The sequence below is a fragment of the Dryobates pubescens genome, chromosome 17, assembly GCF_014839835.1.
Source record: "Dryobates pubescens isolate bDryPub1 chromosome 17, bDryPub1.pri, whole genome shotgun sequence".
Classification (NCBI taxonomy): domain Eukaryota; kingdom Metazoa; phylum Chordata; class Aves; order Piciformes; family Picidae; genus Dryobates; species Dryobates pubescens.
The window spans coordinates 7081793-7097839 of record NC_071628.1 but is presented as its reverse complement, the minus strand read 5'-3'; the positions used below and the strand labels follow the sequence as shown (position 1 = coordinate 7097839).

Below are 16047 nucleotides of genomic sequence, written 5' to 3'. Positions count from 1 at the left end.
CAGATTGTGGGCACTGCATGCCCAGGAATATATTTTTCTTCAAATACAAGTCTAGTAATTGTAAAGATGAAGCCTGATCGTTGTCCTGGCAAAGTTCATGCAGATCAAAGGTGCACATATTGTTAGCACTTACTGGTATGCAAATGACACCTATGAATAATTGCCAGTAGGTGGTAGTGTGTGTTTTTCAGATAAGCTCCTAAGTTACTCTTGCAAGTGTTTCATGTTTGAGGTGTTTTCAGAAGATCCTGTCATCTTTAATGCATGATCTCAAACCATCACTGCTTTGCATTCAGTCCCTGGTTTCACTGGTTTAATAGTTCTGCTTCACAAACATCAGCCCATCTCAGAGAGGCCTAGTTTGGTTTTTAAAATTATGGACAGACCTAACTGGAAGCAGTTTGAAAAGTGCCAATGAGCGTGAGCCCTGAGAATTCACATGCGTGTGTTCATTGGCGTGATTGGATTGCTCTCTAGTGCTCCCTTTTAGGAGGAGGGCTTTTGATAAATAAATGCATTATTTTAATGATTTATGAACTTAGAATCGCTCTGTTAGGGAAGCTGCTTTGAGAGTTCCTGAAAGAGCTCACTGAAAAAGGAGCAGTACAGTTACTGGCCATCCAGTTGTTTTCACTGTCCCGGCAGGTTTTGGAAATAAGGAAAAAAGTGACCATCTGGAATAGATGTGGGATTTGGGTGGAAACCACCTCTTCCTTGGCCCCTGTGTTTCCTTGCTGAGAATAACCTATACAAAATGCTGTTCCCTCAACTCTTCATACAGGAAGAGATGCCCACTCTCTTCCCTGCCTGAGCAGTTACTACATCTTCTATGATTATGTCCCTGACTACCTGGGTGGACATTCATCCTTCCCCAGGTAACAACCAAACTGCTCTTGCAGCCCAGCTGGTCTCTGTTACTGCCTTTGTTGTGATTTTTTGTTTGGCAGAAGGAGGGGATGCCAGTGGTAAAGATTCCCTCTGTGGTGCTGCCTGCCAGGAAGCAAGGCAGAGGTTGGGAAGGGCTCTATAAATATTTCTGCAATAACTCAAAGGCAGTTGATGTTTTGGTTGATTTGTTTTTCCTGGGGTATATGAGACTGCCTCCTCTGTGCAGGTGTCTGATTCATGTGGGGCTTCCTTTTTCTTTCTTTTCCTACTTATTTCCTGCCTTTGCAATTGTTGCTTGCACTGGTAGCACTTTTACTGATCCCGGCAGTCCCACTGAATGTAATTAGGTTATTTGTGCAAATGTTTTTCATCATGAATGCAGTCTGCAGCGTCAGACCTTTTGCTTCTTCCTTCTGCTTCTAACCTGTTCCTCCCAAGTTTCCTTTTTCATTGTTTTTCCTTTCACTTGTGTCTGCCTGCTGTTAGAGCAAGCTAGCAGAGAAGGAAGTGGGGGAGGGCTGTTTCTGCAGGGGTTTCGGAGCAAATAGCTGCATGGCTTATAATTTCTTGAGCAGATTAGACTGCTCTTGGCACGCACTCAGGCTGGAAGAGAACCATTCATTGCCAGGTGAAGGGAACGTGTTTGTGTCACCAGTATCCACAAGCTACACTGGCAGCAGTTGCAGTGAAAGTAAGAAGCAGAATTAGTGTAGCCCAGAGTTGCTGTGCAGAGGAGATCTGTGTCTGAGGCAGGCTGAACAGATTCCCATGGAACTCAGGAAGCTGTAGTCCTCCTGCACCTGGATGAAGGCTTAGACATACTCTGTTTCAGAGCCAAGCTACTATTTGCTTCTTGACACATTTTTTTCTAAGTCATACTTATGGTCTCCATCACTAAAGAAAATACAATGTAATATAAATAGGAGTTGGAGGTGATCACATGAGGTTGCAGTCTGCTTCCTGTCCTGTTCTGCCATGTCCAACCACTCTTGGATGGAGGTGAAATGTGCTTAACCCAACCCTCTTTGCCTTCCTGTATTATCTATTGCCCTGAACCCCCTCTTGGGGGTCTAAGTTGACTGTGTGATGAAAGGTGGAATGGAATCTGATTTTGTGAGTAAATTATTATTCTTGACTGGAAATGACACCAAGTTAGACATTCAGAGTTGGAGCCCGCCTGAAAAATGCTGACCTTAATATTTCTGTTCTGCTTTCTGTTTCAAATGGTAACTGCAAGAGGCAAATTCAAGTGAGAGCCATCCACGCTACCCTGATGCTACCACGCTACCCTCCCCAATATATAAATGTACCTGTTAGTGTATTGAAACAGATTAGTTGAAGTTGGTTTTGCGCTCGGAAACGGAGTTGCATGAGAAATGTATGCCATCAAAGGGAGGAATCTTGGGTTGTGTCATGTGGAAGGCAAGAAGCCACAAAGTCAGTACTACAGAAGTGCTGCAGCAGTGAGAGCAGAGATGTTAATTTAGCCATGCCAGAGAGTTTTTAATTGTGGTTTATTTGCATAGACACATAGTCCATCCTGGAGCAACAGTATCTCTGCTGGATGTTTGTTTCTTCTTCTGTGCACTGGTGACATCATGATGTGTGGTGATACGTCTCATAACTAACTCCTTTGAGTTTTTCACTCAGAATTAGGAAGAGTGGGAGGCAGCTTTATCTAAGTGCACACAATACACAGTCTGTAAATGAATACAAGAACGTGAGCCAGAACAGAACCAATTCATCAAAGCTGCAGCACTCTAAAAACCAGAGGTACTCCTACAGGTAGGGGGAAGTCCTGACTGTGAGTCTTTAACACTGATCATGGTGCATAAGGATGTAGACTAACCTCCAGCTCACTAGCTGTAGGTAGGTGAAACAGTTGTAGAAATTCCATGAAGTTTCACCCAACACCTTTGCTTCCTGTTGTAGATAGTGCAAGTTAAAAGTGCAACTGAGGGTTTGAGTGCTTTGAGTACAGTTTTGACTGGGAGTTACTAAAGGCAGTAAAAGTAGAAGCCTATCATGTTTGGTTTTTTTTCCAGAGTCCCTTCTTGATGATTGCCCTTAGAGGAATGAGGATGTTGAATTTGCCACATTGCACAAAGTTTAGGCAGCTGTTCCATATTGCTAGATTGGAAATTAAAATGAAGATCTATTCAAACTGTCTGACACTTCCAGCAAGCTTAAAAGCAATGCTTTAAAATATAATAGAGCTCTTAATTTGGGTCCCGAGGGACAGTCTTTAGCATTGAAAGTAAACATCTTTTTCCAAATGGTCTTTAACTACTTTGTGTCTTTTCCTTTTCCTTGCTAAAGTCTGTTTTCCATGGCAGCCCTGTTGTGCAGCTGAAGTCAACAAGATTGCTGAGAGTGTCAACGACCAAATCCTCTAGGCGAGGACATTTCATCAGGTCTGGTCTGTTATGACAATAAACATTTTCAGGAATGTTTAAGCTATGCTGAACTTTTAAAAAGAATGGCTCACATTTCTATTTTCTTTCTTCTTAAACCTGTGGTGCCTGAATATTCTTAACAGTTTTCTCGTCTGAAGATAAGACTGGATTTATCTGTATCTGTGGAGGGTAGTGCAATCTATCAGGGGTCAGCTTTTGCCTGTCAACACACAATCAAATCTAACTTTTGATCCTGGTGTTGCTGCTTTAGTAACACTACCTTTATAAAAGCTAGAAAAACTCTTCCAGGAAATGATGTTTTTTTATATACATGTAATTCTGTGCTTCAGAACTCAAAGTTTAGCCAGCTTGATTTGTTGTCACCGTTGCTGGAAAGCATTTATGCTGTTACTTGGTAATTCGTCTTCCACAGAAAGAATGAACTGTTGACATCTCTTAGTGTTTTTTGTTGTCCTAAATATGCCAGTTCATCACTCACACAGAGCATTGATCACTACAGTAAATGTAGCATTATGATGAGCTCAGGAAGTATTTGGTGAGGCTTTATAAAGGCACTCTACTAAAAATCCAGACAAAAGCAGTCTGCGTTGTTTCTTGTGGGTGAAATTCACCTGCCCAAAGCTCCAATCAATATGTGCCAGACTCTTCTGCTAAGACAACTCCAATTTCACTGCTATCTGTTCTGGTATGCTTCCCACACACCCTGTAATGATGAAGATACTCTCTTCTGAAGTACCATGGACTTTGTCAGGGTGGCACTGGAAACTGCGAGGGGTTTAATCAGGCTCCAGAGAGAGCAATATGGTATTGGGAAATCAGTCCTCTGAGGGGAACCCTGGTAAAGAGCTGTATTTCCACAATTCTAGATGAAAGAATGGCAGGAGGAGTGCTCTCTGGGATGATATGACTACATAAATAAGTAGTTCTTCAGTATAGCATGTGGTTTTCTGATTTCCAGTAAATTGGAATGAGTCACACATGACAACACCATTGCCACTAACCAGTGTGGCATGGCATCTGAAAAAGATAGCACTGGAAGGGTGTGAACTGCAGAGCAGATGATGGGGCTCGAAACATCTTGTTTGGTTTGGCAGAGCCACCAAAATCTTGATGCTTTCCCACAATCTGCTCTAAGGATATAGGTTTTGCTGTGCTGTATCAGATTATTACTCTGGGGATTTGTGTGTCCTGCCTTTGCCAGTGGACAGCACTTGATGCTTCGGATAAAGATAAATGTCCAGACTGCCCACAGGGGAATTCCAAAGTTAGATGGTCTGTTCCTTTGAGTAGGGAGGGGAGGTTTTTGCTCTCCAGTACCAAATCAGAAAGGATACATCTATTCCATCAGGCAGACAAAGGCCCAAGACAGCTCTCAAGCCCAGGCTGACATACCATACGCATTATTTATGTGTAAGTACATGCTCTGTATGTAACTTACACATAAATAATATGGGCTGTAGGCCGAGTTCAGTTCACTCCAGAGGGACAGCACAGCCATAGACATGTTGTAGCACTGTCCTTGTATTTGGAAAGGTGCTCCTGGGCAGTACAGCTGCACAAAAGCAAAAGTCTTCAGTGGCTGCTTCTGCTGGTGGACCCTGAACCTGAGAGAAGATGATACTGAGTCCCAAAAGACAAAGGCCCAAATCAGCAAAGATTGAAACCAAACCCCTCCCTTTTATTTCTGCTCTTGGGCCTCTAGACTTTGTTAACACCAGAGGATTTGATCCCCAAACTGGAAACTTTGGACCTTTTCATGCAAAGTGCCTCCAGCAGAACTGGAGGCATCTGTTCAAAAGCAAGCTGACAATGACCTAGCACACTCACTTGGGCCCTGTAGCAGGGCATTAAGATTGTCAGCTTGGTAGTCATGACTGACTTGTGCCTTCGTGGATCATCAGACACTTTCTCCTTCAAATATTTCTCAGAATTAATACTTGTTAAAGGCAGGGTGGGAGGAGGGCACAAGTAATTATTTTCCTCCTCCTGACACATCCCCAGACAGCACTGCGGAGTGCTGTATTTAGGCAGAGTTAATGGTGATGTAGGTACCCAGTGCTGCATTTTCATTGGTTTATGTTGCTTCTTCCCTGTCAGTATTGTCCACACTTAGGAAGAGCAGTAGTTTAAGCTGCAATTTAATTCTCTGTAGATGGAGATTTGCTGTGACAGAAATGTCTGTCATGCTGGCAGTCTCTCACATCTGCTGGAGGCAGAAGAGCACGTGAAACAGTAACTCTGCCAGCAGATGTGGTTCTGTAGGGACAGTGGTGTCTGTGGTACGAAAATTCTCACCGAAAATACAGATCTGTGGGGACAGTAAGCATCTGTGTTAGTGACAACTTTGCAGCATCTGCTGGGACAGTAATGTCTATGATACATAAATGCATCTCTGCATCTGCTGGGGCAGCCAGAGAGAGAGATGTATTGTATAAATTCAGTTTTAGATGTGAAAATCCCCTTCAGTTTAATTTGAGAAATTAGTTTGATTCCTCTTCCCACAGAGTTAGTAAGAATGGCCTTATGCGAGAAGAGCCAAAGGTATTTGTGAGTCTTGCACGCTGGACAGACTGCCACATTTCAGCTTCCAGGGAATACTGCTACATTTTCTCCTAGCATGGCATTAATCATTAATGGCTTTGTTCTCAATGAACAGCCTGAGTATCTTCAATGATGCTCTTGTGAGTGCTAATGCTTTGTGGCTGCAGTGAGAGCATCACATGTGAAATGTGTTTGTTCAGAGCAGAGATTCACCACACGTGCAGTGTTCTGACCCAGACCAGATATCAAACCCTCCTGATTACAGGTGTGCACAGATAAAGATTTTTAATTTGACCTCATCTCTAGGTTATGCACCAGACCCACGTTAGGAAGGATTGCACTGAAGACAGTCAATTCTGCAGCAGCAGCAGCAACTCCATTCAGATGTCAGGGTATTTTGCCACAACAAAGGCTGATGTTGACATTTTTTCTCGGATAGAGACAGATGCAAGAGCTTCTGCCTCAAGGTTATCCATTATACAGTATATTAACTTGATGTTTTAACATTGTGCTTCCTGCAGAGACAGAAATGAATGATGATTAATACTTATCAATTAAAATCTAATCTTTTCCCATGTTTATGTCTGTGTTGAACTTCAGCCTACAAGGCAATTCTGTGACCGGAATTAGATATTCCTTTATTGGAAAGCACTGGGGTTGTGGGCAGGGATGTATTATGCACTCATTTATTATGAGTATTGCATTTGTGCCTAGATTTTTGCCTACGCAAAACAGTGTGTAAACATAGTCTTTGTACAAAGGACTTTATAGACTATTAGCCTTAAAGGGACAATTATTTTGTCTTCCTTCTTGTAGCAATAGTAAGGGCGGGGGGGTGGGCAGGCATGGAGGAGAGGGGAAGCAAAGGTTGTCCATGTTTTATCACCCTAATTACAATTAACTATATCAGTGATTAAAATGAAATTAAAATTTAATTATAATTTACTATTCAGAGATTATAAAAGACTCAAGGTTATCAGCCACCTCACAGATCTGAGTTATCTAGCTCAGTGTAAACATACAGATATAAATATTTATGTATTTTTAATCCAGCCACTGTTTAACAGACAGTGCCCACAAGTGTGAGAGGTGCTTTACAGACTTCAGAGGCCAGTGCTGCATCACAAAACAAACACTGGCCCAAGGGCCATGGTAACAAAGAGCTCCAATCCTGCAGCCGCACACAGAACACTCCACTGAGAGCGCTGCACAGAGGAGCAGCCTGGAAGGCTGGGCTCTAAACACATCAGTGTGAGAGCAAAGGAAAGGCAGAACTGATTTTCATTCTCCAGCTCTGGTTGTTTAAATGCCACTTACCACAGCTATGCTGCGCCATAACCTTTGTTCATAAGTGAGAGGCAGAATGGAGCAAGAAGCGAAGGAGGCCACTCAGCATCCAAGTGGAGAGTTTGGAAGTGGACAGGTGATCTGGCTGGCTTGGCTCTGATTTGTTATAAAGGCATTGTATAGATTTTGAACTGCCTTGCATCAGTCATTTCAAACAAAGCTGTGTTCTTCTAAGGCAGCTCATCCTCTACACATATGCACATGCTAATCACTCATGTCAAACTAACAGCAAACACATATGAAGAAAGTACAGTACGTGATGCCTACGACAAAAAAATCCTCTTTTAAATAGATTGGAAACGAATTTCAGTTTAATAAAGCCACAAGGCACTGTTTTACAGTACTGTATCAGCATTTTCAGAGACTGATTGTGACTGCTAAAGGTATGAGACCTTTGTGGCAAAACTGGATTCCCCAAGTTGTCCCAGAAAACCTGTGGATTTAAAAATACGTTTTGCAAAAGACTACTGTAACAGGGAGGGGTGTAGAATCACAGCCATGAGAGTGCATGTGGGGCAAATGATCAACATCATCTCCTCATTTCTATTTTCTGATGTGACATTCCTCATCTCAAGGGAGAAAAGCACTTCTGCAGCTACCCTACCCCTGGGCCTCCATCCATCTCAGTGAAGTATCACAGAGCCACTTTATTTAACTTTATTTCTTGTCATTTATTAACACAACCATAGTGTTCTGAGAGCTCTGCCCATTCCTTAGTATAAAGTATCCAAAGTGGCTGGAACAACTGATGGAAAAAACAACCAACATTTTCAGATCCTGGATGAGCTGTTTATAAACATCTTCTGTAGGAGCGTCAAGAGGTGGAGCTAACATCATTGAACGATGAGAAATTCTGACATGGTGCTCTGAGATTTGACTGCCACTGAATGTAGGTTAATACGGGATTCACTGGGAAATCTGGCCTCTGTGTTGCTGCATATTACAGGAAAGGAAGGACCTTGTCATTTGTCTGCAGATTGCTAATTGCTGTTTATTGCATATGCAAAAGGCTAATTCGGGTCTGTTATCACAGTAATTGCATGCACCGTCTCAAAATAAGCTATGCTCTTACTCGTATTGATGATCCGGCCTGTGGGATCTGGGACATTGTTTGGTAAGATTATGGCAGAGGCAAATTTTACAGTAAATGCTGTAACAGTAGGCAGCAGTGTCCTGAAGTGTAAACAAACAGGATAGAGTGGAGTTGCAAGTCTCTGCTATGAAATACTTTTCCTTGACCCTTAATTTAGTTATTCCCTCAGAAGCGTGTAATTTATTCTTTGTGATAATAAACTGAGAAGAGAGGTCTCATCTATTCTAAATGAAAATTATATCCTGGTCTTATTATTGCTAATGCTTTGTATTTAGGGTAGCATTTACAGGCCTCAGATTAATCCATGACCTCTTCATGCTAGGTGCTGTACATACGCACACAGTAAGCTCACTGCCCCAAAGACCTTGCACTTTAATTAAATAAAGGTTGGAGGAAGGAAGTTTTATTACCTCTGTCACAAATGGGAGATGATAACAGAGAGAAACTAAAAGGACTGAAAATTACACTACTCCTGCAGTGAGTCCTGTATTTGCCTGTAATATATCCTCCCTTCCTGCTTTTGTTAAGTTCCTGTAAAATGGTAGGTAGATGGTTGGCTTCTCCCCCCAAGATGGAGTTTACTGTAATTCTGCGTAAGTTTCGAGGTTTTATGGAATGGAATGAAATGAAAGGCGTTATGCAAATAGATAACACTTCAATTAAGTTATTCTCAAGAAATACTTCTGTAGAGCAAGCAGATTCATATGAACCGTGTGGAGCATGCAGCCACAGAGGTCCTGTGTGCCAGTGGCGCATGTGTGCTGTAAGGTACATCAGTACAACTTCCCTATTGTTATTATTCCCTGTAGTTTGCTCTTAAACGTTTCCTAAAATAGTGAAAAAGCAATAGCCATCAGGATGTTGGTCTATTACACAGGATTCATGGCAGGCTTGAAACACCAGTGCATGCTTAGTCTCTGAGGAACACTTCTCCTTCCTACCCCTGCCCCTGGAAAGTGTCATGCTTGTTCCAAAATGCATTTTAAACATTTTTAATTAGAACTTCAATCTGCACATTAAAACCAAAGCTAGATCTGCATGGAATTTTCCTATAGAGGTACATACACCTGAAGATGACTTTTATTCCTTTTTCTCCTTAGTCAGTCCCTGGATGTTCATTGATCTTGGGCAGATACACAGAGTTTAAGCAGATGGGGTAGGAAGAAGGAGGGAGAATAAAGGGGATAAGTCAGGAGAATAAACAAAACAATCCAAGCACAACCCAACCACTCTCTTCTCATTTTTGCATTTCAGTATGTATGACCTTCAGTGTTGGACTTCAACTACAGTAAGTCTCCATACTGATGTCTTTCCCTTGTCTCTCTCCTGTCCTGCCTCTGGCTGGTAAGTGGGAACAGTTATTTTCTCCCTCATAGATTGCAGAGTCCTTGAGTTAAAAAGACTGCAAAGAAGCAGACCTTTGATTTTAATAAAGAGCATTATGTTTATTGCTGCCAAAAATTCTGTCCATATGCTTTTTAATCTGTTAAAAAAAAAAAGTGCTCAATGCTGAAATAGTTAAGAGCTCTCTGGATCCTTAAGCACTTCTAAGTAACCTCTCATTTATTCCCCTATGGAAACCTTTATTGCTGCTTATGGAAGCCATCATTGTTGCCAGCCAAAGTAAGTGTAAATCTGTAAAATAAGTAATCTTCTAAATATGAAATGATAAAATTTCCTTAGTTGATGAAACCAGCTAAGCCCTTAGGAAAGCACATCACCAGTGTATACCCTTGCTAGAAAACAATCCACTGGAGCTTTGTTATAAAAGATGCAAACATCCTGAGGAAGTGACAGTAATTTGCAATAAACACTGTGTGTAAACAATTACCTGTGAGTTGTTACACTTGTTTGTACAGGCAGCTGGCTAAACAAATCTGTGTGTGCTTGTAAAAGTCTGTCCCTGTCAAACTTCATACTGGGAAACATTTACTTAGTGTTTGGGTTTTTTTTTTTTCCTAAAGTAAGAGAAAGTCAAATCTTTTGTACCTGATAGCTGACAAGGACTAAGTAAATGTGGTTCTGATAGGTACGTGGAGAAGAGATGGAGAAATAGAAAGCAGTGGTGGTGTTTTTATGAGGACAGTGAGGACACTTTCATGTCTAGTGACCAGACCGAAGGAACGCTTTTGTGACAGGGTACTTGAAAGACGTTTTTACTGGTTGAGGGGTCCTGTGATGGCAGAGGTGTGAAGGAAAGTGATTTGGATATGCAAGCTCCTAGGAGGCAGGGGTGATTGATCTTGCAGTGGTTTAGCAAAATGCATGCAAGGTGTTGGTGAAATTATACTACAGCAGTTGTGTGCGAGGTGCTCTTCCCCTTCTCTTAATGAAACAGAGGTGGAAGTGGCAGGGCGAGGGAAGCCGGGGAGCGCAGTGTTTGCCAGTCATGCTGCGGACTGTAGCTGATCGAACCCCCAGCAGACCGGCCTGGCAGCCTGCTGCCGGAGGACACAACCCGGGCTTTAAGGCCCGTGCAGCCTGAAAGACGGTGGCACTTGAGGAGCTGCCGTCACCTCCCCAGGGCCCGAGATGCAACGAGCCCGCAGCACTGCCGGGGCCGCGACTCCCCCGCGGACTGCTGCCCGCCGCGTCAGCCGGGCCCTCTCGGCTGCAGCACCTCCAGCGAGTCTAGAGCGCAGCCCCGGGCCCGCAGCCGTAGCCTTCTCACTTCTCGAGACTCCGTGGCTGAGTCTCCGGCCCCGGGCCCAGACGGCTCAGTGCCAAAGAGGAAGGTCCCCGGGGACCGGCTCCGCCGCCAACGCGCCCCGCGCCCCAGGCGGCCGGGGCCGGGCGCGCTCGCAGCACCTTCCCTCAGTCGCGGCGCCGCGCTCGCGCAGTGCGCAGGGCGGGGGGGAAGGGCGCGCAGGCGCAGGGCTCGCGGGGGGCCGGCGGAGGGTCCGAGCGCCTGGCGGGCCGCAGCCTCCGGATCTCTGAGGGGCGGCTCCCTCCGAGCCGCGGAGCTCCGTGTGGCTGGCAGGCCGGGCACGCTGGCGGCCTCCAGCGTCGCTCGCTGCCTGACAGGCGGGGTGCGGGGTCAGCAAGCTCCTTCCAAGGCAGGCGGCACACAAAGGATGGCGGTGCCCGCCCATCTCGGCACTCCCCGCCGAAGAAAAAACAAATAACCACCTCAAAACCCGGCACACTCACACCCCCGCGTCCGGTGCTCAGCTGGGGCTGGCAGCCGGGAGCGGGCCTGCTTTTGGCGGGGGCAGGAGGGGGCGCAATACTCGGACGGCGAAGAGAGGGGCAGCCGGCTGACAATAGGCGCACGCCAGGACTGGCGGTCGTATATAAGCGCTGGGGCCCGGTATTGTTTCGCAGCCGACAACAAAGAGCGGAGCCGGGCCGGGGCGCGGAGGGTGCAGGGGGGGATGGGGAGGAGGTCAGCGCCGGCCCCTCCGTGCCGCGCCGGGCCAATGGGCGCGCGCAGCGATGGCGGCGACGGCGGCGCGGGGCCGTCAGCTATCGCCGCTTACGCTGCGGCGCCCGGCGCGGCCCCCCCCCCGCCCCTGCCTCCCTCTGCCCGCCTCTCCAGAGCCGTCTGGCTGCAGCAGTTCCTCAGACAGAGGAGGGGAGAGGAGGGAAAAAAAAACGCTGAGTGAGTGGAGTGGAGCCTGGGAGGGGCTCCTTAAAGAAACGCTGCCGTCGCTTGGCATTGTGGCCGGCGAGGAACTCGAGGGGGGGAAGCCATCGGAGCTCCTCTCGCTATCCTCTTCCCACCCCCCCCCTCCCCACCCCCCAGCCGACCGAAAAAAAAAAAAAAAAAAAAAAAGGAAAACCCAAAAAGACCTTCGGGGGGGGGGGGGGGGAGTCAGGGTGGGGGGTGTCCTGAGAACATCTTATAAACCGGATTGCACTGAGAGGAGGAAAAAAAAAAAAAAGAAAGAAAGGAAAAAACCGATACAAAATATACAAGCAAAAGGCAACAACTCCCCGGTCTCCAGCAGTCGCCCACCCTCCCTTCCCTTCGCTCCTGCTGGCCATCTGCCTTGGGTTTTCCTTTGTGTCTGATCTTTTACTACTGAGCCGAGTGCAGGAGGAGGGTGCAACACACACAGGGACTATGCCCAGCTCGCTTTTTGCAGACATGGAGAGGAACGGGAGCGGCGGCGGCGGCGGCGGTGGTGGTGGTGGAGGGGGAGAGACCCTGGATGACCAAAGAGCCCTTCAGATCGCCCTGGATCAGCTCTCCCTGCTGGGGCTGGACAACGACGAGGCGGGCTCCATTTACGACAGCGAGCCTCGGAAAAAGAGCGTGAACATGACTGAATGCGTCCCGGTGCCCAGCTCGGAGCATGTCGCTGAGATAGTGGGGAGACAAGGTGGGTGACTGCATGCGAGGGGGTGTGGGTGAGCGGGGCTCCCCTCCGCGCTGCCGGGCGTGCGGCTCAGATGCGACACTGGCCATTCTCATCGAAACTGCAGCCCCGCCGTGGTGGCCAGTGCCGGCTTCCCACAGACAAAGAAAGTGCAGCAGACGTGATGTTTCCGAGGACCATTATGCATCAGTTTCGAGATGCACTTTCAGCTGCCGGGAGGGAAAAAATAAAATTCAGGAAAATAAAAATCGCTCTTTTCCTCCGGCTGCAAAAGTTAAGATTTTCAAGAGGAAACGGGAAGAAAATGGGAGCCTCGGTGCTTTTTTTTTTGGTGTGTGTGTCCTCCCCCCACCCTCCAAAGTTAAAAATCGTGGATTATTTTTAAGCAAGAGCAATGGAGTGGGGAAGTGGAACAATGGGATTGGAATAAAGCATCCGCAGTGGGGAATGTGGCTCATTCGGTATAGCCGCTGCTCCTCACCTTCTCAAGAACTGATTTTATTTTTCCGAGAGGAAAGTGCTGAGCAGGAATGTGGACTGGCGGGTGTGTTGATTTGTTAAGGCTGCTTGCTTTTTTTTTTTATTTTTTATTTTTTCCCCTGGTGGTGCAGTTTTATGCACACTCCGGTTTTTGTTGCCGTTCCTTCGAACTGCACGATGGTAGTTTTGGGGCAGTTTGCATGACAGAGGTGTCGGTGACCACTCGCGATGTCTTTGGGTGTGTGCCAGGGCTGTGGGATGACATTACACCGTCACGGGGCTCCTGGACGAGATGCCAGCGATCACCAGGGGTAGGGGGCAAAGTGTTTCGGGTGGGTGTGTTTTTTTCCCCCCTCCCTAACTGCACCCAAATAATGGGTTGTAACCGGTTGACCCCCCCCTTCTTCCCTTCCCCCTCCCCTTCGCCCTCCATCTCCCGCATCTCGTTCCCAGGTTGTAAAATCAAAGCTCTGCGGGCAAAGACGAACACCTACATCAAGACCCCGGTTCGCGGGGAGGAGCCGCTCTTTGTTGTGACGGGCAGAAAGGAAGATGTGGCCATGGCCCGCAGGGAGATCATCTCGGCGGCCGAGCACTTCTCCATGATCCGAGCCTCGCGGAACAAGAACACAGCCCTGAACGGCACCGTTCCGGGCCCCCCGAACCTGCCCGGCCAAACCACCATCCAGGTGCGGGTGCCTTATCGCGTGGTGGGCTTGGTCGTGGGGCCCAAGGGAGCCACTATCAAGCGCATCCAGCAACAGACGCACACCTACATCGTGACCCCGAGCCGGGACAAGGAGCCGGTCTTCGAGGTGACGGGCATGCCCGAGAACGTGGACCGGGCCCGGGAGGAAATCGAGGCGCACATCGCCATGCGCACCGGAGGCATCATCGAGCTGACAGACGAGAACGACTTCCACGCTAATGGCACGGACGTGGGCTTCGAGCTGAACGGCACGGGTAGCCTCTGGAGCAAACCCACACCACCCAGCATCACGCCTACCCCGGGCCGCAAGCCCTTTTGCAGCTACCGCAACGACAGCTCCAGCTCGCTGGGCAGCGCCTCCACCGACTCCTACTTCGGGAGCGGCACGGGAACGGGCGGCGGGGCCCGCCTGGCCGACTACAGCCCCCCGAGCCCGGCACTCAGCTTCACCCACAACGGCAACAACAACAACAACAGCGCCAACGGCTACGTGTACGGCGGGGGCGGCGGCAGCGACGTCCTCTCCTCCCCGGAGTGCTGTTCCGATCTGCCCTTCGACTCGCCGCCCGGCTTCGACCTGGCGCCCGCCCCGCCGCCGGGGGCCGCCCTCATCTGGCCGCAGTTTGAGCGCGGCCCCGCCGCGCCCCCCTCGCCCGCGTCCTCCCCCGCCGCCGCCTTCCCGGGCGCCGCGCCCGCCAATGCCAACCTGGCGCTGCTGGTGAGCGGCCCCCGGCGGGGCGGTGGCGCCCCGCCCCCGGCGCGGCTCTCCCCGCCCCTGCACGGCAGCGCGGCAGGGCCCGAGCACCCGCTGGCGCGGCGGGTACGCAGCGACCCCGGCGGGCGGCTGCTGGCCGCATCCTACCCGCTGTACGCCAACGGGCTGGGCTCGCACCTGCCGGGGCTGCCCTCCGACTCGTCGGCTTCCTCCTCCTCCTCGTCCAGCTCCTCGTCCAGCTCCTCTTGCTCGTCGTCAGGCATGCGGCGGAAGGGCAGCCGCGACTGCTCGGTGTGCTTCGAGAGCGAGGTGATAGCGGCGCTAGTGCCCTGCGGCCACAACCTCTTCTGCATGGAGTGCGCCAACCGTATCTGCGAGAAGACGGAACCGCAGTGCCCAGTCTGCCACAGCGCCGTCACCCAGGCCATCCGCATTTTCTCCTGAGGGCCGCCGCCGCTGGGGCGGGCCGGGGAGCGAGGGCCAGTGGGGCCAGGGCAGTGCCGGTGGGACTGGTGCCGCCGCCCGTCGAGGGGGAGCAGGTTGCGAGCGCGCCGCTGCCGGGGCAGGGCTGGGGGTGGTGGTGACAGCGGGTGCATGCTATAAATAATAACGGGCGACTCCATTCTAGTGCTAGGCTAGTTTTTACACTGTACTTTAATACGAAGCTTCCAAAACCTCCCCCCTTTTTTTATAAACAAACAAACAAACAAAAACCTAGAAAAAAAAATATCGGAAGTAGAAAATGCTTAATGATGATGATGACAATGGTGTGTGGACTGTTAGTAAACGTGCTGGTAGTTCCTAGGATGCTTATTACGAAGTAATTAAATCTATGGGTGGATACTTTTCTGAATGTTCTTGAAAAGGCAAGAAGTTCCTGTGAAAAAAAAAAAACAAACACAAACCATGATACTGCAGCTTTATCAAAGTTTAAAAAAAAGAAAAAGGAAAAAAAAAAAACCACAAAAAAAGCAACACCCTGAACTGTAACATATCTCTTATATATATTAAGAAAAAAAAAAAAACGTTTAAAGGTTTTAAAGATAAATTGCATTAATACAGATTGAAGTATTTTATTCTTTTTTGACTTGAAAAATTATATTTCATATTGCAAAGATGTTTACAAGTATTTTAATTTAAGTTCAGTGAACTTTTTTGTAGCTGGGTTAAATCTTTTTTATTTTAGTATGGCCTTAGGGCAAAGAACACTGTATTATTTTAATATCACACGGTTGTGACACGAAATTACAGACCATAAAAAAACAAACAAACAAACAAACAACGTAGTGATGCTTTGGACAGTATTCTGTTGGGATGGAGATTTTATAGGTTCAGAAAAAAAAAAAAAAGAAAAAAAAAAGAATTAATAATAATAATAATAATCTTTTAAATCTGCTTCACCCAGCGTATTTTCTATTCAGTGATATAAAGCATATTTTATTCTATATTATTACAAGAAGAAAAAAAAATGGAAATGTATAAACCTATGTCAAAAGGAACTGTTGAAGCTTTCTAACATTTGTATAAATAGAATC

At 47.5% G+C, this 16047-nt stretch overlaps 1 protein-coding gene across 1 annotated transcript; it reads left to right on the top strand.

The window, feature by feature from the left end:
• Positions 1 to 12123: 12123 nt before the first annotated feature.
• Positions 12124 to 15763, top strand: MEX3B (mex-3 RNA binding family member B). Its single transcript, XM_054169171.1, has 2 exons — positions 12124 to 12611; positions 13542 to 15763. The coding sequence occupies exons 1-2, from the start codon at positions 12353 to 12355 to the stop codon at positions 14954 to 14956; spliced, it is 1674 nt and encodes a 557-aa protein (XP_054025146.1). The 5' UTR covers positions 12124 to 12352; the 3' UTR covers positions 14957 to 15763.
• Positions 15764 to 16047: the final 284 nt, after the last annotated feature.

Coding starts and splice junctions, on each gene's coding strand:
- MEX3B (XM_054169171.1), top strand. CDS start 12,353: ATGCCCAGCTCGCTTTTTGCAGACATGGAGAGGAACGGGAGCGGCGGC. Junction 12,612..13,541: donor TGAGATAGTGGGGAGACAAG/GTGGGTGACTGC, acceptor TCTCGTTCCCAG/GTTGTAAAATCAAAGCTCTG.